The sequence below is a fragment of the Xiphias gladius genome, chromosome 16 (assembly GCF_016859285.1).
Source record: "Xiphias gladius isolate SHS-SW01 ecotype Sanya breed wild chromosome 16, ASM1685928v1, whole genome shotgun sequence".
In the NCBI taxonomy this organism is placed as follows: Eukaryota; Metazoa; Chordata; class Actinopteri; order Istiophoriformes; family Xiphiidae; genus Xiphias; species Xiphias gladius.
The window spans coordinates 8,471,135-8,493,692 of record NC_053415.1 but is presented as its reverse complement, the minus strand read 5'-3'; the positions used below and the strand labels follow the sequence as shown (position 1 = coordinate 8,493,692).

The 22,558-nt window shown below is 39.1% G+C and overlaps 1 protein-coding gene across 1 annotated transcript in view; it reads right to left on the bottom strand.

Moving 5' to 3' along the window:
• lrp1bb (low density lipoprotein receptor-related protein 1Bb) overlaps window positions 1-22,558 on the bottom strand; it is a 251,548-nt gene that overhangs the window by 125,815 nt on the left and 103,175 nt on the right. Inside the window, exons 4-13 of the mRNA XM_040148223.1 lie at window positions 20,843-20,962; window positions 20,070-20,198; window positions 17,245-17,502; window positions 16,030-16,192; window positions 10,593-10,815; window positions 8,670-8,862; window positions 8,377-8,520; window positions 6,872-7,108; window positions 6,160-6,340; window positions 2,032-2,251 (exon numbers count right to left, since the gene is read on the bottom strand). Coding sequence (XP_040004157.1) covers window positions 2,032-2,251; window positions 6,160-6,340; window positions 6,872-7,108; window positions 8,377-8,520; window positions 8,670-8,862; window positions 10,593-10,815; window positions 16,030-16,192; window positions 17,245-17,502; window positions 20,070-20,198; window positions 20,843-20,962 — 1,868 coding nt within the window. The remainder of the gene's footprint in view (window positions 1-2,031; window positions 2,252-6,159; window positions 6,341-6,871; window positions 7,109-8,376; window positions 8,521-8,669; window positions 8,863-10,592; window positions 10,816-16,029; window positions 16,193-17,244; window positions 17,503-20,069; window positions 20,199-20,842; window positions 20,963-22,558) is intronic.

The following is a 22,558-nucleotide window of genomic DNA, read 5'->3' as shown; positions in this document are numbered from 1 at the left end:
GCCAGCAACAGAAAAATCAATCACCTCAAACAGGGTTCTAGCTGTTTAAATATGGGCTTAGAAATTATTTGATCACAGCATATGATGAATGAGATTCAATTTCTTTGCACAAATTTATTCACGCAGTGCTGTCTGCTTATAATAATGTTTGCTAGAATCTTGGCATTGATTAAATAGCATTTGCAAATAATTCATTAGCTTAATATGCCAGTACAGCTACAGTCGACAGGAGCAGTTAGGGATGAAGGGATGTTTTGTTGGCGGTTAATGTGGGAAGAGGAGCAGTTTTCAATCATTTCACTGCTTTGCAGATTAACATTGTATCATTGTCAAAATATAAAAACCAGGTTTGGACCCTGGAATTCAGGGCTGCCAAAGAGGAGGAAGAAAATATTTTGTAGTTGCTCCTCTTGATCTATTTTTAGAAGTCCAGTGCACCCCTTACATTGTTAAAAATCCCTGCTCACACTGCACTAAAGACCTGAGAGGAGACTACATACAGACTGAAAGAGGACACTCTGCTGGGGCCTGGGTCTCTGAGTGTCTCGAGTAACCACGTTACTTATGTGCCATGCACACATTAGAATATGATCCACACTGGGATAAATCATAATCAGGATACGGATAATACTGTATGTGCAAGGAGAGAGTCAGTAGGCTTTAACAAGTGTGAGCCTATAATGATAAACAATTAAGCTACCCTGAAATTAAAACAAAGTCACTGATGTTGCGAGGCAGGCAAATCCAGGCATTTTAATACAGGTAGCCTATAAACAGCTTATAAATCAAGATGTTTGCTCCTGGAATGACAGCTGTCAAAATCGCCCACTGTGCTCCATTAAAACACTGAAGGGATGGTTTCGAGAGCGAGTGCCTCGCTGAGCCACAAAATCTGTAACAACAGCGGTTGGCTTCAGTTTCAGTTATTTAACAGCAGCAGTGAGCGAAGAGAGCGTGTAGTTGTTTTGCATCTGTTTCAGAGATACTTAGCAGCTGAACACACCTGTACAGTGCTGGAGTTAGTTTGGCATTTTGTTACTTCTGATGTTAATGAGGGTCTGTCTAAATCCTGTCCAGACCTTTCTGCTACACAATATTTACACTGACATCCTCCCTCTTGGTGGAGGCCGAAAGTGTGCACTGAAAGTTGAACAATTTGGGGGGAAAAAAAACAAATTAAAATAATTATTGTATTGAAAACCATGATCAGAACAGCCAGGAGTGGAAGTCTCACATTAATAACACCTGCTTCCCAGTACAACGATGACAGAGACCGTCTGCAATGTAGAGGCATCAAAGACACAGGGTGACAGTAATCTGATAATGTTATATAATACAGTGACATGAATAACCAGGCTGTGTTCTATATCATATCCTGAAGATGGTTAAAACCAGGATGATACGTAACAGGAACAAGTGTGCATGTAAAGATAATAACTGACAGATGATGTCGATGGCATGACACAGAACAGTTGAACACATGTTGTTTAATTTTACAACTGAAATGATTAAGTATTATTATATGATTATAATTGTCATAAAATATTCTAATGGAAAAAAAAAAAAAGACCCCTCAGGGGACGTCTCACCAAGGGCACCAAAATGTCCTGAGATGGCCCTGCTGAAATTATTTTTTAATACTGATCTGAGGATGGATATTTTTTAAATTTATGGTTAATTCACTTATTTAATATTAAATTTAACAACACGGTAAAACTAAGAGATGAAGAAAAAAGCAAGGAAAAATTATACCACATTCTTTAGTTAATGATTTGGCTGTTTTCAGTGTTTGGTGAACGTTTTTTTAAGGATGCAAAAGAACTACTTAGGTTGACACATTAAAATTAAGAGTTTGTTTATTTAGTGTCGCTTATTCAGTTGGGATATTGAATTCCTCCCATGGCCGTCTATTAAACTCTCACAAGCTGACTAGCTTTCAATTTAACTAGTAGCTAACAGCTAACATTATTCCTGTAATAAGTTCCTCCATTATGTAGCAACTGTATGTGATTGCTACATAATGAAACTCACCATTCTTCCAGTTCCATTGAGATGAATCTTCTCGATGTGATCGTAGTAGGCGTCACACCAGTACATTGTGCTGGTTCCGTGGTCCAGTGTCAGACCATTGGGCCAGAGCATGTTGGAGGTGACAAAAATCCGGCGGTTGGATCCGTCCATCCAGGCTTTCTCTATCCGCCCTATGCTGTCATTGACCTCATCCTCTTCCCAGTCTGTCCAGTACATCCAGCTGTCATACAGAGAGATGCACACACACAGTACATGTAAACAAAAATAGCAATTATTGTACCAATAAACTAACATAGTGAGGCATTGCTTTAGTTCAGAGTGGACGTTAGTCATGCAGAAACATCTTAACATCACACCCTCCAAACTTCCGAACTAAGGCAGTTCATTTTAGCTGCCTGCTCCTCATTCGTACCTGCATTTAATACATGACACACTGATGTTTGATGGTCGTGCTTCTTGCTCCCTCCACCAGCCTCATCCTGCTTCAGTCAATACACACGTGACAGCACGTTTCTCCAGGCTTTGCTCAAAATGAACTATTCCATATTACGGTAAAATGGGTCTTGTGTGTTCTGTTCTGTACACCCATGGGAAGGACTAAGTGTGCTCACATACTGAACTTTTCACATGCCGCTCTGATTCATACAGGGAACATTATAGAGAACATAACCTGTACTACTAAACACATAACATATTGCATTAGTTCAGAAAAATCAGTTTTAACATCACAAAAAAGAGTGTTCCCGACTGAAACGGAAAAAAACTGGGATCCAGATTTCCCATATGTAAAACAAAATAATCAAACATCTCTGGCAGTCAAAAGAGAGTGCATCATAGCCTAAGAAATTATTCAGGCTTATCAAGTTAAAGTAATGCTCGACTGCACATCAAGACAAAGTTAGAAGTCTCATATTCCCCACCAAAAGAAAAAGTTTTCAGTGTATCTTGTGTATGCCAAGACTGCAACTCTCAGCGGTCCAGTGGTATTTGAAAGATGATTGGGTTAACGATTTGACGTGATCTGTTCTCTAGTAACCATGCCCAGGGGATTTGCTCTGTTTGAGTGTTGCTGACTGAGCCATGTGGCCCCCTGTTTCTCATCAATGATAGAGGGCTGGCTAAGAGAAGATGAAACAGAATGGGATATGGAGGTGAATGAAGACTCCCTCTGTCTCAAAGTCATCTTTACAACCTCATGAATTATTCAGCGGTGCTCCATAGTGATAGACAGACGCAACATCAGGTGGGCTGATGGACACCATGCAGTTGCACTGTCATAGTAAGAAATTATCAATACTATTGCCATTCTATTGAATACAGACTGGATATAATAACTTAATATTATCAATGTTCCATTTTTTTCCATTTAGCGCTGAAATCTCAATAAACTGGTTAATTGTTTGAGTCATTTTCAAGGAAAATGGTAAAAATTTAAAGGTTGCAGCTTCTCAAATGTGAATAACTTCTGGTTCTCTTAATCTTATGTGATAATAATCTGAATATCTTTGGGTTTTAGACTGTTCGTTGGAAAAAAGTTACGTCATTACCGTGGACTCTAGGAACTTGTGATGGCCATTTTTCACAATTTGCCAAAAAACAACAAAAAATGATGAATTATCAAAATTATCAATTAAGAGAGAAAAATAATCTGTAAATTAAAAGACAGTACAATTAATCGTTAACCCTATTTTCATTCAGTGCAATGTAATATTGCTTTTATTATCTTAGTATCTTCTTACTATCTTAGTAAGGGTTTATTCATGCCCTTAATATTAAAAAGAATTTCATAAATAAATTTAAAATTGGATAATGCACAAAGGTTGCTACAAAGCAGTCTATGCCAATAAGTGACAACAGTCGTATACATGCACTCATCCAGCCGTCCGGAAATGAGCAAGTGAGTAAAGCACCACTCAAGTCAAATGTTATTTGTGTGAGGATTTTTTATGTGAATACATTTATGATGTTCCTAATGCAGCAAAGATAGAGAGGTATGACAGTGTTAAGTTGACACTGGTAGTCCTTATCATGTCAACACAGCCTGAAGGTAGCAAACAGAGCAGAAAATAAGGTCACAAGAATGCATCCAAGAAATCAGTTGGAGAGGTGCATCTATTTCACCTGAAGACACCCTTCCTGTAGAGCAGATAGAGATCAAAGGACTGTTGGGCTCAGGCTGAATGTTCCCAAAACTAGCTTTTGTAATCATTTGTGCTGTCATTGGGAGGGTCAGAGTAGAATTTATTAACCCTTATACAAAAAAAAGAGCTGATATTCCACCACCCCCCAATCTGTCATGGCTGAAATTCTAAACGAATGCCAGCAAAGTTTAAGGCGGCGTTCTCACTCAGTTGTTTTAATGCTTTTTCTTTACATGAGGCATACACATAGATTTGATATTTTAAAATTGGGTGCGTTTTATCTGTGTGATAAATGTCAGGTTCCTTCAATACGCAGTCTGCACCACCGTGAATAGCATGTGACTTGAGTGTGAATGTTCGAATCAGTGCCATTTTTAGGATGGAGAACAAGACACAACACTAGAAAGATGACAAATGTCAGACTTAATTGTTGTTTAGGACTTGAAGGTACTGATAAATGTTACAGACAAGTGGAAAGAAAGTCAAAACTTACAAGGAATACGTTTTGGTTTGGTGTATGTGCCTACACTATACCAGTGAAACAGCTGTGTATAGCAAAATGTTCGGAACAACCCCCTTGAGGCTTGATAACTAATCTCTGACTGCTATGGATTTGTTGTGTGTTAATACGATTTAAGCCTGAAAGTGTTAATCCTTAAGATCCTTTAGACACTCAATGAATTGAGTTTCGCAGCATCTTCTCTATATGATAATTATGATCTCTGCTGGTGGGCTCCTCCCTATATAAATTTGCACAGGAAGACTATGGCGATTGATCTATAAGTACTACAAGGAAACAGCTATCAGCTAATGGGTTAATTGTTGTAACGAGCTGGTAGCTGTGTTTTAGCTTCAGGGAACAAGACGAGCCACCATTTTCTTCCTCAACTCCCCACTAAAATATTCTGCTCATTAAAACAGCAGATCTCTCTCTCAGGTTCTCTCACGATAACCGTGCTGGTTCACTTGGAGGTGGGGGTTTCCCCCCACATTTACACGTTCTCTTTTGAAAGTTGCTTGATGTAATCAGTCAAAGCAGATGTCTGCTAAAGCAGAGGATCTTCAGTATTAACATTTGAAGCAAAGTGAGTCTGATATCTTCAAAAAGGCACAGTGGTCTTTGGATGCAGATACCATGAATTATCCCCTGGAGTATCGGAGGCAAAAAAGATGCAAAAACAAAAATGGCATAAATTTTACATCAATTTAAGGATTTACATGTAATGTTAATTTGTTAAATAAAATTTTGGCTTGTAAAATCTGAAAAAAAAACTTTTTTTTGTTTAATGTCCAGTTGTTAATTCTATCAAACCTATGCCTTTTATGGTTATAACAAAGCAGATAAACAGACTTACACATTTAGCTAAAGACAGTCCTGCACAGGTCCAGTTTTGTAAACCCATTCGCGCACCACACCCACAAAGTTCTGTAGCAGAGCTAACCAACTAATCAAATCAGCTTAGAGCTGGTTGCTGGTATAAGCAGTATAGGCAAAATCTAGCGTCATCAGAGTACTGTGGGGGCACACAGTGGCCGGGCGTAATACTTACATACAGAGTGTGTACCTTCATTTTTCATTTTTATTCATTTTAATTCAATCAATATGTAACTAGATCCAGGATATAATGGTAATTTCCCTTCAATGCAACCCACTAGTGAACTAAAGTGAGATCACAGGAAATCACAGAAAGCATAGCCAACTTTTTTCTAACTTTGAGAAAATCTCCAAATCCCTTTTGGAGATATGAGTGGAGGGTAATTAAAAAGAAATTACACTGGAAAGGACTGCAACGTAGGGCTTTTTTTTTTTAAACCCCTCCCCTTTATCACCCACAGCCTGCCCACATCTAATTAACTTTTACCCGTACCCGTACCTGTACACACATGCAATACATGTTACAGGCCTTTTTTGCTTAAATTTTTTGCTTAGCTACAGGCAATGGAATTTTTAGAGTACAATACAATGGATGGCACCCCCCCCCCCGACCTGTTAAGAGGGTCGACCACGATGGCCCGTGGGTGCGACATATTCCCTTCCAACAGAGTCTTCCTGGTCTGTGAGGCTTTCTCCAGCCTGGCAACGCTGATTGTCTTCCTGTAGCCATCATTGGTCCAATACAAGTTATTCCCAATCCAGTCCACTGAGATTCCCTCAACATTGTCGAGTTCTACAACGGAATCAGCAGCACAGAATTCAACATTATCATGTATATCTACATTTATATTTATATATTGTTCTTATATAAAAAAAGTCATCTGATTTTAAGTTTTCTAAGAAATCCTTTATGCAGTACATTGACTTTGATTGGTTCTACAAACATGAAAATCTGGATTTAATGTATGGAAAATAAGAATGCTAAAATAGCCTTCTGATAATGTTTTGTCAAGGAAATTGCTAAGATATTACAAATCCAATCATCAAGTAATTCATATTAATAAAATCAGTTTCCAAATATGCAGTAATTTCTTTTGCCGTGTTGTATTTACACACGCAAAAAAATAATTTTTACAATATATGAGATCTATACTTTGATTGCATGGAGTGTGTTTTGAGTAGATTAAGAGTGTTGGAATGGCTTTAACCTTACATTAGGGGGGTCACTATTATAACAAATTCATAAAGTCACCTTAATTTATTGTAGGGCTACAGTTTTTTTGTATAATGCTACAGTTATTATAAAAACAACATTTAGACCCACCATCTTTGAGTATAGTCTCTCTGTTGCTTCCATCTGTTTTTTGCCGCCCAATAAGGAAACTGGTGGTGTCAGCAAAGTAGATGTGTCCCAATTCAGCGTGGTAGTCGATGGCTCGAGGGTTGACCAGGTCCTCGATTGGCACCATGTGCTCATCGCTGGACTTTATGTTCATATCCAGGCCTCGGATGACCCCGGGACGCCCCTTGCCGTAGAACAGGAAGAGATCGTTTTTGGGCTCTACAAGGCAAAAAAGGACAGACTCTTTTTAGTGTTATTGTCAATTAATTGGCCTAATTCATCAATGCTGATCCCAGCATTAAACCCTCTTACCAGCCACATTGTTCTTATATGTGAGCCAGAGCCTGGGCCATCCATTCACCTTAATGGAGCCAGTAATCAGTGCCAATGACTATACTCTCCCCCCTCAATCACGCTCCTGCTACAATGTTGCCCTGACAGTAAGAAAAGTTAAATGCTTGAGCAAACACACAATGGCAATACTTACCTTGGCTGTGAACACTGTTTCTGATATAAAACAACATGGTGTCTGGGTAGAAAGGCAAACAGAGAGGACTAGAAAGCTGAGGCAGCTCCTCAGAGGCCCGCAAGCTGCTAAGGGGGTTGTATGTTCTCAAACCCTTTGGGATCCACTGGAGAGGTGAGAGCAGGAATGAATGAGGGCTTCCAGTGAGAGAAGCAGACCTCTCCTTCCTCTCAGCCCCTACCCGAGAGACTGGGATGCCGGGAGTGAGGACCACACATGCCTTACTTCAATTTATCATTTTGTGCGGGAGAGACCAACTACCCAAGAGACAATTAAACATTGCAAGAGACCCAGATATCAAACCCCACCGTGACTGCTGTATGAAGAAGCAATACCATTTAGCACCGAATCTCATTATGCTTCGGTAGAGGGAAAGCACAGGCAAGAGAAAGATAGCTGGTGTCATCAGAACATCTCGGAGAGGGGAATAAATCAAATGTGTCATGCCAAGCCTCCTAGTGCTTCGTTACCTCGATCGAAACGTGGTGGGCCCTCAGATTGTGTCATCAATTTGATCTTATGCTTTTATTGTCAACTACACAATGTCCAGCAATTGATCAGAACAGACAACAAATGCAGACAAACTTAAAACCTCATTATGACAATAATCAATCAGGATTGCGACAGGTCGATAGCGGAACGTCACTTTCAAATGGGTCTGTGTCCACTGGCACTCATCTTTATCACTGTCAGTCTAAGGCTGATGCATGTGCGGCACACCCTCAGCTCTAATATGACACGTGACCTTTATAGACCCATGTCAATATCAAAGACATCAGTGATGCAGAACATCCTTTTCATTCATAAGTCAGGATTCTTATTCATGAAGAACAGAAAGCACTTGCAATGACAGTCCTTTAGAAGAGGAATTTTTATGAAAGAATCATGACTGTTTTAAAGAGTATGCATTGAAATAAACACTAATATATCTATTTACATCCATGGCAAAATATGTACTGACTTTTGCAGGACTGTCCATCAGAGCCCAGGCTATACCCAGTACGACAACGGCAGGTTCTGGACTTGTAGCTGCCACTCAGAAGGCAGATATGGGAGCATCCGCCATGTTTTCCATATGAATCCATTTCACATGCGTGACTCCTTACTGTGGACAAAGTCAGAAAGGACAGAAAATCGTTATAAGTCAATGAAGCATCATCTTTCTGTACCAACACAGACTCCAGCTTGTGAGTAATAAAATGGGGTAGAATCTGAAACATACTTGCACATGTTAACCTCTATAAAAAAATTTACCTTTTGGCTGAGTGAGTTTGTGGTAAACACAGAGTCCTCTCGTATTCTCCAGGCTGGCTAATGTCGTGCTCTCTGCTGTGATGTTGAACCTGTGGATCTGCAGCAGCTCCACAGAGGAACTCCCTTTGGAAGGGTCAGAGTGGGTAGCATAGAGGTAGTCCTCAAACACAGCTAATGCATAAATGTACGACACCTGAAAAACAAGAAAGATCCCTGGTGCTTTTTTTTTTGCTTCATCCCTGAAGCCAAAAATAAGTAAATCCACAGGAGGAATACAAAGAAAACAATAACAAAAATAAATTAATGAGGGACTTTTATCTTTCAACATGCAGCAAGCACGAGGGGGGTGGGAGAGAGTGGTGGGGCTGTCTGTACATTTGGTAGCCCACACAGGGTCAAAAGCTGGACTCCATGGGGAAACCACTGGCCCTGACACCACGGCCTCCATGCTACATTTAGCAGGCTGACACCCACACACTCAGCAACATGGCTGTATGAGCTGTATTCACAAGAAGTAAACGTAAGCTCACTAGATGACACCTTAACATCGGGGGCACCAAGAAACATGCATCAGAATAAATAAACAGAAAACAAACCACTCAACCACCTCTCTCTGTATTTTCATAGGAAATTTCACACATACTACTTCAAAGGATGTGCATACACTGTGCTTGCATCTTTACCTACAGCGCATGTAATGCGTACTGTTCAGTACTTGTTGGATTGAATATGACGACAAAATCAACCAGACAGAATCAACCTCACAAGAGGGAAGACAGAAAAGCGGGGTTGTGGTAATTAACAGATGAGAAGTTTAATTAAGCTGAAATGATGGAATGCTTGCTTTTCCACAACGCTGTACAATAGCAGTGTACAGCCATCACAAAAATGAAGGCCACCACGTGCAAAACAATTCCTAAGCACGACTCAGCAGTTACAAGGAATCAAACATTATAGCTGTTACATAAAATCAATCCACAGCCCTCCAGCCAATAAGAATTGAGTTTTAATCTTGACCATCATAGTAAATATAAATGGTGGATATTCAGAGAGTCCAGGATTACTTTAAAATGTCATGTTTTACTGTAAGGAAATTGAGCCAAGTTTGAGGGAACTGTCACATAATATACATTCTCAAGTATGATAAGCTTCAAATGGAAAAATCCTAGTACACTGAATATACTTGAAATGAACTTTTTATTGAAAATAGTAATGTAGTGAGGAAGTGTGGGAAAAATTGTTACTTCAGATCTTTGACACCGCTGGCTAGTACAAAAGAGACCACTATATTTTCTATGGAAAAGACACAGAAAGGAGCTGGGTGGGATTTGTCATGTAGATACAATGACATGAAGATCTTCTGTCTAACAAGGCCGCAAACTAATAGAGAAGGCATTATTATGCAAAGAACATCTGCATACACAATAAAGTGTTTGAAATTTACATTTTTCTTTCCTCATAAAGGGTGAATATCTAGTCCAAGATGCTTGAAAGGGTTATTTAATGAAAAGTCATATTCTTTGATCAAAGGCCTCAGAAGTGTTCTACAGCAGAGACTATCGGTATGCTCATTTGGAAGACAGCCCCACTTGTGCCTCGGTTCCTTCAGTTTAATACACCATCATGTCCCCATTCAAACAACCTTTTTTATGAAAATAAAGAATGAATTACAGAGTGAACAACATGCGCTGAATTTACCACCTTTCTTACATTGATAAAGCACAGTGCCCTAAATCGGAAAATTAACAAACACCCTCTCATGTCACAATCTCATGAGTTTGTCAAATGAAGAGGTAGAAAGTGCTGATAAGAGAAGCCAATTGTCAATTCAGATTTCCACTGATGTTTTTCCACAATGGCTCCTTATGATTCGGAGCTCATGGAAGACAAAAAGCAGCGCTTACAGTGAAATGTGATACTCACTTGGCTCCCATGGATAATGGTGTGCCTATTCCTGCCGTGATAATCCACCACATCAATGTAATCCAGGTAGGTGTCTGCCCAGTACACCAGCTTCTTGACCACATCCAATGCCACAGCGGTGGGGTGCTCAATTTTATAATCCACTAGCCGGGTCCGGTTGGTGCCGTCCATGTTGCAGCGCTCCACCTTGGCCACCTTCCCATAGTCAGTGAAGAAGAGCATTCTACAGAGGGTGGGAGTGTTTAAATAAGTAAATAACAATACATACTGTACATTTGTGCATTATTCTGGCTTGTTTGATGTAATGCTGCATTTACCTCAATTGACTGTTTGCGGAAGCCCTACCCTTAACAGTGATTATCCAGTCATTGCTTTGCAACAATAAAAAGGTGCAGCAGGTCTGTCAAGCTTTTGACATGTCCACATGTTGAAGTGCTGTGTATGGAGCTCTAGTGAGGCTGATAAACAACTTGGTGTTTAAAGAGTTTTTCAAAACCAAAAAATATAAGAGCAAAAGTGTAGGTAATTAATGAAACTGTGTTTATTTGCTCTAACGTAACCTGCAAATACCAACATGCCCAGCTAACTAGTTTAATACCCACAGCAGTGGCCTAGTGTTACGTGCGGGGCCAAGAGTTAGTATGTCATTAACTAGCTACATCTTTTATGAGGTTACAGGTTAAATTAAACTAAAGCCCCATTCACGACTGGCACATTCACTATATGGGAAACGGCCTTGAGCTTTACTACTACTACTACAACTACTAATTGAGTGTGGGTCCTTGATAATGTAGCTAACATTAGTGGCTTTTTAGTTGTACGTGTTTAGACAGATTACATATACTAGATAAGCTTCCAATAAAACAAGCCACTTCACTGGATCATCAGGCTTTAAATTTGATAAGGTGTTATTATTAGATTAGTGATTATGTAAGTGAGACTCTAACCACAGTCAGTCCCCTGTATCCAGCCACAACAGATCCAAATGCACAGTATACTTGTCTCTCTAAAGGAAATGGGAGAAGCTGTAACACAGATGAATAAAACTCCTGCCTGTACTTCTCTCTCAGTTGTAGCTATAACTGCCTAGGGCCCACTTGAAAATGTGAAAAAGAATTGCTTCTCAGAGACCCAGCACCAGTTTAACTTACAATTAAGAACTTATGTGTAAAGTATTAATGTGGTTTTAGCATCTTTCAAATTATTCTAATGTCGTTAGCTTTTGTTTGCCTGCTCAGCACGACATGAAATTGAATTAAATAAGAACCAACATGGTGACAAAAGTTAAGCATCTAACAATCTAAAAACATTTGACACATGCAGTATTTTTCCTTCAATGTGCAAATAATGAATAAGTATGAATACCTCAAAGTTAAGTGGATTTAATTAGGCTACAGTACTTGAGTTCAGTTACTTAATCACCACAACTGTTAACAGATTAGCCATAAAAATGTGTTAAACTGATAGTACACCATGCGTTTCTTTAAGTTTAAAATGGAGTCTTTTTTTTGTCCTTTAGTGGTCGTAAAAAGTTTAATTTAGCTTTAAATTTAATTCAGCTAGTTTGTTTTCTCCAAATACCCCTATTTTTCAGTTGCAATTATAAATAAATATTCAGTTTTTACTAAAAGTAGCTACAGGCAATGTATGACTGTCCTCACAGGAGAATCGATTGCATTGGCATTTGTTTAAATGCCTAAAAAGAGCCATATTTACATTTATTTCACAAGGGTCTCTACTGAACATGTGAATTATGACTCGTGTCTGTTAGGAGCAAAGGAGGAAGGAGTGGGATGTTGGTATGGCACTGCAAAATAATTAGTTGGGTCAACAAAGCGAATCATTATGATACTAGACGCTGCTGTTCACAACCCATTTCCAACCAGTGGTCAATGTTGGTTTCCATTAACCATGATCATGGTCTTTTCCAAACCCTAACCAATGAGTTTTGTGCCTAAACCTAACTAAACTTTAACAACTGTGATGGCATATAAGAAAATGATTATATAAATTGTTTTTCTTTGACAATCAAATTTTCCAGTTTTGCAGTATTTCCTAACAATGTTTTTCTAAAGAAAGGGGTTCCAGTTCAGAGGACACTAATTTGAGTCATTATGGATGGCAATGACTATTTTGTTATTTGTTGCGCCTGTGAATGAAGAAACAGAAAAAAAAAAAAAACTACAAAAACTAAAAGGTTAACAACCGATAACGAACAAAAAAACACAAGCAAATTAAAAACAACGTATAAAAGGTGTATAAAATTTTAAACTCAAAAAAAGATTTAAAAAGCATCAGAATGTTTAATGCCTTCTAAAAATGCCCAGTGAGTCTGCTTTCTGATACCAAGAAACTCCATAACACGGAGGCAAATGTAACAAAAGCAGCATTTCCCATTTCCTTTGTGGTAATTTTGGGGCCATTTTAGAAGGCAAGCTGCAGATGACCTCAGGGTATGCGAGTAGACATAAAATGATAGACAATGTGTGATGCACAGAGGAGCCAAACCATTTAGTACCTAAGAAACCGTGAAGAGGGTTTGAGAATCAATTCTAAAAGATACAGGGAGCCAGTGTAACTCATGGAATACCGGTGTAGAGGCTGAATAACATCAGACATGTAGAAGGATCTCATGGACTCTGACTTTAAGTAGTTAAAATCTCTAGGTCTGCACATACAGTAATTAACACAGAGTGCCTGCCATGCTGTCTTACTGTGTTGCTGTGGGGACTGAGCTGCAACAGCTTCCAATGATAACGAGCTACAGCCAGAGACCGGTGGGAAGCCAACTTAATCTGCACAAGTCAAGTCGGGGGAGAGATGGGCTGCCCTTTGAACCCTAGATCAGGCTGTGCTGAAAAACTGTGAGCGTCAGCAAGGAACCCAGCTCCCCAAAAAGGCGCACGTCCGTGTGGCATACAAATGATAGCTATCTGGGATTAGGATGGTGCTGATGCTATACTATATTTTTGCAGCTACAACGACATCCATGTTGGACTCTAGAAATGAGCACCCCTGATAAAATGAACTGCATGGGACCCGTGAAAAATGGCATGTGTTCACAGTGAAACAGAAGACTGTGTAGACACTGTTACAATTGTCAAGGACTCCGACCTTGTGAAAAACTATAAGTATCTGCTGTTAGTAGCAAACTGTATATATATCTATACAGATATATCTATATACAGATATATCTATACAGATATATCTCTATATAGAATAAATCAAATGACTCTATAAAGTCAAAGTTTTGTTATTTTCAACACCACACTCAAGGTTGTAGCACTGTCGAGTCTTTAACTATTGCTTCTGGATATCTAGATGCAGCCATCTCCTAAAAATGGCATTTACATACAACTAATCTGCTACTCCACACACATTTCGAGAGAAACTTAATGCTGCCTGAATTAAATTTTTTAGCCATACTAGCAACCTGGTGCTATGGATGACAATGTCGGTTGGTTAAATATCACAACTATTGGATGGATTAAAATGTTTTTTTGTTTTTTTTTTACAAAACAGACAATGGTCCTTAGCCAGAACGCCCAGTTGTACAAACAGATTTGTTCCTAAGTAGTGCATATGAGTAATGTAAGAGCATTTGTGGATTTCAAAATACACGTTCTCCCAAGGATGCATTTGGTAAAAAAAAAAAAATTAGTAGAAAATAAATGTAATTAGTAGGGGACACAGGGCTGTCTCAGTGGTGTAATGCTAATATGAAATCTTGATTTTTGCACTGATCAACAAACACCAGTGAATCTAGCATACTGCATCATCTAGGCTTGACTAATCTTGCCAAACATGATGGTATTGGACTTTCAAATACCAAAGTACATCCTTTCCCGTCACAGGCATAAACTAAAGTGGGACTCACAGGAAGCTTCAGTTTTGTGCTGATGCGAATTTTAGCCAATGAACCATAAAGGAAGAAAAGGTTGTCTGTCAAAAGGCTCTCCTACAGCAAAGTTAAAATGCCTTACTCGATAGCAAGAGAGGCAGGAAGTCAAATAACAATAAAAATGGAGTGCTAATCCTGAGCATATTCTATAAACACTGCTCCTCACGCTGTGCTCCTATAACACTTCCTTGATTTCTTTTGTTTTCACTCCATTGCTCCAGACTGACAGATCTCTCTTGGGCACTCTTTTTTCAGAAACAGAAGACAGAAAACAGAAACAACCATGTCTTCCCAATTAGAGTCAGGAAGAAGCCTTGGAAAACTTCTGTGTCTTATACGTCCAGCTCCCTTATGGGCTAGCATACCCTATATCCAGTCTATCATCCCTCTATAAAAAACAAAAGAATGGGCACTTGCGTGTGAGTTATATGTGATTATGTCAAAAACCATCTTATCTGAGGTGATTCACAGTGAGCCAGCTTAAGTGGAAACTCTAATGTACAGTATATTTACCATTAGCCATATTGCTTTCCAGTGGCTGACCAGAATTTAATGAGAACACAGAGACGCTGCCAACCAGCAGCTAATTATTTTGATTAGGCCCAGTGGCTTATAGTTGTAACCCAAGCTGTTGAATAAAGTACAGTTTATAAACTTGGAATCTACAAAGAAGCAATTCAGTTAAGCTTCAACTTTCAATTAATTATACACCAAACAGCCACAACATTTAAACCAAACAGTTACCGGTTTTAATGTTTTGGCTTTTGTGCTACAAGTTCCAGTACTAATGACACACACATTTCAGAGCAAGTGTGTCTTTATTTTGACATTATAGTGTATCACGATTTCCAAAATCTCAGAAAAGGTGTAGTATTAAAAGCCTGCTTTGACTCCGAGCTGCCTGTCCTCTAGTCCTCGAAATGTAATGGCTTTCCTCTTCTCTTGCTCACTGGAAATAAACGTGCAAAAAAGGACTGAGCAGCTGATAACTGGTTCACATTCTTGTAGCTGGTGCATGCAATTTATTTAAATTATTTGTTTTGTGCTTTTGCACGATGACACAGGAAAATGCAAAGAAACCTACATAATAAGTTTTGCAACAGTGTGATCCATGTGACTGTCAACCACATGCTGTAAATGTTTCAGTTTTCACTGAGAGCAGTAAAAACTGATTCAAATTTTTAAAATCCTGTAATGGAAAGTCCTGTAGGGGCATTTTCTACTGAGGTAAGTGGGGTGAAATCGCTGAATACAAATGAATGTCTAGACAGTAGAAGCTGTCTGAAACATCAACAGCTATCCACCAAATTACACAGCTCAAAGAGAAAAGGGCTGAGTCGAAGGACAGGAAATCATTTAAATCCCTTCATTGTAACACAATCATATTCTTCCAGACAAGTCAATTGTTATGCATAGTGAATTTTTTTGTCTTCTTCGTCTTTGGTGATTTTTTGCCTTAACAAAGGATGCCTGATGATAAATGAGCCTTGCAGGGCTTATAGAAATGGTATATGATATAGGCTGCAGAATACTCACCCCATGAGAGGATCCAGAGCTATTCCTTTAGGATTCAGTAAGTCTAGTTGTAGGATAGTAACACACGTGTCCCCACCATGGTCACAGACAAATATCTTGTCAGTGACCCGGTCAACAAAGTAGAAATTTCCTGTCAGCCAGTCAATGGCCATCTGCTCCACATCTGCAATGGGACAAACTGGGCTTAGTTACTGGTGTAAAACAGCTTAATAAAAATATATAATACAATTTTTAGCACTTTCTATGATAACCAATTAAATAGAAGCCGCAGAGGCTGATCTATCCCAAATTTTAGTCCCTGGTCAAGCTCCAAATATACTGGATCCTACAGATCCTACAGTTTCCATAATGCAACTTGTTAGCCTCTTTAAACATCTTTCAAATTCCAGGCACCAGTTTGTAATGCAGGATTTCTGTTTAAAATAAATCTCAAAACTGAGATAACTAAGACGACATCAGAGTTTAGTCTTCTGTGCCTCTGAGAGGCACAGAAGACAACATACAGAAGCTTTAACAGACTAAGTAGTACTCGACATGACGAGTAGACTAATCTTGATGTGTAAAATTGGTGCAGTGGCCCTTTAAATTAAACCGTGACCACTGAGAATCCTGATTAATTGGCAGATTCCCATTATGTTCTTCTTAAGAACATACACCTATAAGCTGACACCTCTGATGCAGGTGTCTAATGGCATTTCCAGTATTAAACTGGTAATGACAGCAACAGTTTAGACTTTGACTCAAAGTCTAAAAATACTGACATGAAAACCAGTAAAAAACATGCAAAATGAATGTCAAATGTGTTTGATATTTGTGAGAATCTGGACTAGATCAACTAAGTGGAGGAAAAGAGCATTGTTGAAGTAGCAAAACTGGTGTAGCCTGCATGTTTGAAGGACATGCTGTAGGAGCAAGGCGTGCGGTCCAAACCACTGAGACTAACCTGCCTTCAACTGTACAGATAATGGAGACAGAGAAGGAGAGAGAGAGAGAGAGCTCACAGGTATGAGTGGGAGAGAAAGTGAAAAAGGTGAGCCTGTGTGTGACAGAGCGCTGGGTGAATTGTATCTCAGCTGAAAAGGTGCAGCTTTATCTTCTATGCTTAGGTGAGAGCGCTCATGATTTGATTCAGATAATAACTCAAAAATTATCATCAGGAAAGTAAGGAAAGTAGTAAGTAAGAGAAAAAAAAAATATGAACAGCTGAAAACGTACTTTGCAAACTTTGTTGTGTTCTTATTTCCTGTTCCCTTGTGAATCCACGCAGATTCCTCGTTTCAGCACAGCGAAGTTGCCCAGAGGACTCTGTAGACAGGACCCAGCACACACTCTCCTGCTTGTGCTGGAAATCCATTGCTAGTGTTCCATTTACACTCAAAGACCTCAGGGGCTTGAGGCCTGTTCCATCTAGATGGGTGATGACAATACGATCTGAACCACCAATGAGAAGCACTGGACGGCTGTCACCAGGATCTGGAATGAAAGGGAAAATAAGAAAGTATTATTTTGTTTCTTTATTTCAGTAGCACAATTTTAAGTGTTGAAATATCAAGACACCAAAAAGACCTCATTAAAGAAAAAGGAATAGGGGGGAAAATAATTTCCAAATATTGGTTTAAAAAACAGCCAAACTATTTGTGAGGAACACACAAACAGAGAGAGGGAGAAAAAAAGGAAAAGAAAGGCAGCAAGTATGCAATGAGAAAGAATCCTTCACTATTAGAGGTGGAAAGCATCATTCACACACAGACTCATAGTAAGAGAGAAAGACAGAAAGTAATAATATAATCTGACTCACACTTGATGAATAAAGCACCATAGCAATCAAACAAAAAATGATCTTCAAATTTCACTGAGTTGTACTAACACAATAAATTAAGGAACATTATCATTGACTCAGGTAGCGGACTTAAACTTTTCCGTCCCCATCTCTCCTGCCTGGAATCATGGCGGGACTGTCCATGGCGGTAAAACTGAGATAAGCTGCTTTATGGGTCTAATTGACCGTGCACATTCTCTGACATCTGGTTCACCCGTTTACAAAGGACCCATACTTATCCCAATTTTCCTTACCACTTCAAGTCAAGGGCTACTCTCCTAATCAGAAAGGGGTGTCACAAAACTGCTTCCCCCATCCCTCTGAATCAACTTTCAGGAATGACACATTTTTCTCCCACACTAGGGGGTAGATAGTGTTCTGACCAGACTCTTTGATAGTGGTCTGCCCTGACAATCTAGCACAGATCCTGTAAACTAATATAACAATAACAGCAAAGCTTTTCTAGAACAGTTCAAAAATTACTATAAGGATTTCTTTGTGGGGCTGGCAATAGTTTACATTTTTCTTATTGTCAAAAAAGTCCCATGAAAAGACCAAAACCAAAGAAGAATTGGTTTTACTAACAATACTAAGACGTATTGTCTGAGAAGCCGAAACCTGATGTAGCTTATTGCTCTGTGCCAAAGACTTCCATTGTTGTCCAAAAACTATTAAAAACCCATCACTGAGACACACCTGATGTACTGGCAATACATGTTGCTTTTTTACAACAAATGTGGGCACTGCAGTTTATTTTGACACCAATCGCTGCTATAAATACTCACTTGTGTGTATTGATCTGTGGCTAAAAAAAATAGTCCCCAGCAAATGCTTTTACTGCTTTTTGAGAATTTTTTTTTTTAACCTAAAACTACAGTGCCTAGCTGGTTAAGAAAATTACCTCTACGTTCACATAAATAAATAAAACTATAAATTCATGACCTGTTTTAAAAGATCTACATCTGAAACACATAGGCTTGGGACTGAGTGCCATAGACAGCATGGTCAGACTTTTGACAGAAAGACACATTGCCAGTCTTTTCATAATATTTGTTGAAATAAAAAAAAAAAGCCAGCCTTATCTTTTGATTCTGCACTGCTGGATCTGTTATTTGGACACACACACAATTACTGACATTAAATACATTCTGCATGGGTCAGAAAGGTATTTATTTGCAACATACAATTATCCCACACTTCCATAATCTTTAATTTGGTACTTAACATGAGTCAGTGAAATAATCAAGCAGACATGAAAACCATGAGTAGATTCAAATTTACGTTAGGAGTACAAATAGAATAAAAAATATTATACCTTTCACATTAGACTGAGCCAAATGAGAAGAGATTATATCAAGATTAAATCACCTCTATGCCCCCCCACAAAAAAAAAAATGTGCTGCAGAGTCTTAACTTCAATCTTACACTCAACACGTTAATGTGTTTTTCATACCATGCCTGCTCCTCATCTTCTGGCCTCAGAGAGCACTATCTGAAATTTATATTCATAAGCTTTTACAACTAATGGTAACCACATAGTTATCCCTGTACCACTATCGTTCTCTGCTAAATTAATATTAATGCATGTGAGCATTGGGTTCAGTTAAGTTTATGGATAATCATATTCAGTTTATTCCTGGTAGGACCCCAGTCACATTGATTAAAAGCTGCAACAGTGGTGTTCTCCCCAGCTAGGTATGTTGGGCCTCCAGCTTTTTTCAACCCATATATGCCAAAGTGACAACACCCTGAAAAATCTGTTTCGCTTTATGGTTCAATGCATGACACAAATATACACTGCACAAGGTTAAGCTTGTGGATGGTGGACCGCCAAAACACAATACCTCTTTTGGTTGTTTTATTTCTAAGTGGGCTGTTTTACTCATCAGGACAGATTTGTTTCCAGCATCAGCATTAACATAAATCAGGGTGATGCTGGGCATTGTCTCGGCACAAAATACTCAGGACTGCTCCCACTTAAAGTCTCAAGCTCATTAATTTTATGATTATCCTGGCCTGACCGTGTCTACCCATTCCCATGTGGGTGATAGATGTGGTCACTGCTAAACCACATTAATCTTACCCTCTACCAACTCTGGTGAGCACCATGGCGATGATGAGCTGAATCCCACTCTGGTTGAACAAAACTGCCTTGTTTATTATTAGAAATGAAACGTACTATGTAGATTATGTTGTTTCCCGATGCAAGCGTGCTACTCACCTTGTTTGGCTTTGCATGATATCCTGTCAGGCTGTAGGATGTATCCTTCTGTGCAGCTGCATCTGTATGACCCGTAGGTGTTCGTGCAGGTTTGGCTGCATGCGCCATACATAGCACATTCATCATGATCTTATGGAAAAAGGAAGAGAGTCATTTGTAACAAATTAGGTGTGCTCAAACATGACCCAAATACATAAAGTATATTTAATGTGGCCTCACTCTGGCACCTCAGGCATAATTACTTTTATAACCAATGAGACTTTTTTGAGCTTCAGTACCCTATAAACCACTCTCTCATATCTTCCACAAACAGGATCAAATTCAGGAAGCCATACTACTTCGTTAAACCTCTTCCTCCAGCACAATTACGCAATGATTGGTAAAAGGTATGTGCAGAGTCCAAGTAAGACACTACAACTCTAGAGGCACTTTTGACAGCAAAATCCTGTCTTCCTCGCTGGCTGTCACAGACCAGGCCTGTGGCACATAAGAAGAGCACAAAGAAGAGAAAGAAAAACAGAGAAACTGTGTACTCTGTAGGCAATGTATGTGTGTGTGTGTGTGTGTGTGTATGCCTGTATGTTAGGGGTGTAATGCACTGTACATGAGGCCCTGCTTGCAGACAGTTGGATCTCATATACCCATCACCTCATGCTTATTCATCTGAAGGAAGTCTGGCCGAGGGCAAAAGGAGAGATTGGTATGGGGAAGAGGCAGGAAAAGCGGGGAGGGCTCCATGGCAGGGGGCCCCCACCAGCACTGCAGAATCCTACCTCTGCAGCTTGTCCCGTCCTCACCAACCTCAAAGCCGTCAGCACAGAAGCAGAAGGTGCCGTTTCTTGTCATGACACAGCCGTAGCGGCACCGGAGCTCGTGGCAGGCTGACAGGAGCTCTGCAGGGGGAAGGAGGAAAAGTGAAGATTGAAGGAAAAGGGTATGAAAGGGTAGGTGGATTGGGAAATTACTTTCTGATTTGGGAAATTACTATTTGATTTTGTCTTGGCTCTCTCAGTCACAACTGCTCACTTGTCGTGTGGCAAAAAAATTCCAGCTGACCATCACAACGTTGAAACCATTCTTAGGCAAAACTTTCTATGATTCACCTCATTTTTTATGTAACTTTTGTGTTTTATGTGTGAAAGGAAACTGAAAGAAATGTCACTATGTTAATTATTAAATGTCATGGTATAGCTAAGTGGTGAATAAAAAAATACTTTGAGTTTCATAATTTCCATATAAACTGTGACCCAGCAATCTAATCGACTTCTAATAAGAGGGATTAAAACTTATTACAAGCCTTGCCTTGTAAAGTCACCATTTGACAAATTGATTGACTGGTAGCAGCCCTTAGGAAGTGCCAACATTGTCATTTCCCACGTATTTTCTGAATATTGTGATTAGTGCTATATAGAGCATCATCACCAATCTTTAAAAAGAAAGGAAAAAAGAACAGCTAATCATGGCATGATGAGCATTCAGCAGAATAAATGGAACAATATAAAGTACAAGCCTCAAAACAAAGCTTTAATTGTGCAAAGATTGATATATCACAGCTGAACATTAATTAATGTCAACTTCCAGCCCAAAAGATAAAGGCTTGCATTGAATGTCCAGGGTCTTTCCTGTGCTAACCATTTCAAGACATTGGGAAGTGCTACAGATGCAGACTAAATCATTTCTTGACAGTGTGTATTTAAGTTCAACAGCATAGTGGGAACTGCATGACAATCAAAGCTTCAGTTATCATTACACTCTGAATTAAAACACAGTCTTTGGTTTTGATTTTGAAGAGTTGGAATTATGTGATGTCAATGGATCAGCCACTTTTAAAGACTTACTGAGTTATCCGCATCTGTTTTTCATTACAGTATGTAAACTTCTTGCTAGCTCACTGACATATTAAGATGGATGGTGCTGCTGGATTGTTTGGTGAGCAATATATAAATCTCACTGAATGCTTGTTGGAGAGCCATACGTCAACTGATAATCATAAAAAACAGTTTAATAGTGAAGGGAAACATGAATATAGCAAAGAAATATCGCAGGTGACTGTTGGCTAACAAGCTGGATGTAGGCATGAAACATTCTGACAAACATGTACATACACACAACTACACTACTTTCCTGTTGTTAATCTGTATTAAGATCTGAAAGTGCTTTTAATGATTTCGCAATAAAAACAACAGAAATAGTTTGTGACTACTCACAACTATGTACGTCTAAACTCCACTGGCACGTGTACAAAGTACTGTTATTGATATCAAAATATGCAGGTTGTAAAATAATAGTTGTGTTAGCTTTAACAGCTTCAGAGAGGGCTGAGATGGAACCACAGGAGCGAACTTTATGTGTATTTAGTTTTTCATAAAGCGCTCAGAGGAGTTTTGACTGACAAAGGGTTGAGTGGAAAATTACTGAATTTTCATTTTTGGGCAAACTATTTCTTGAGCCAATAGAAAGCAAGTAAACACAGAAGTATTAAAATGGTA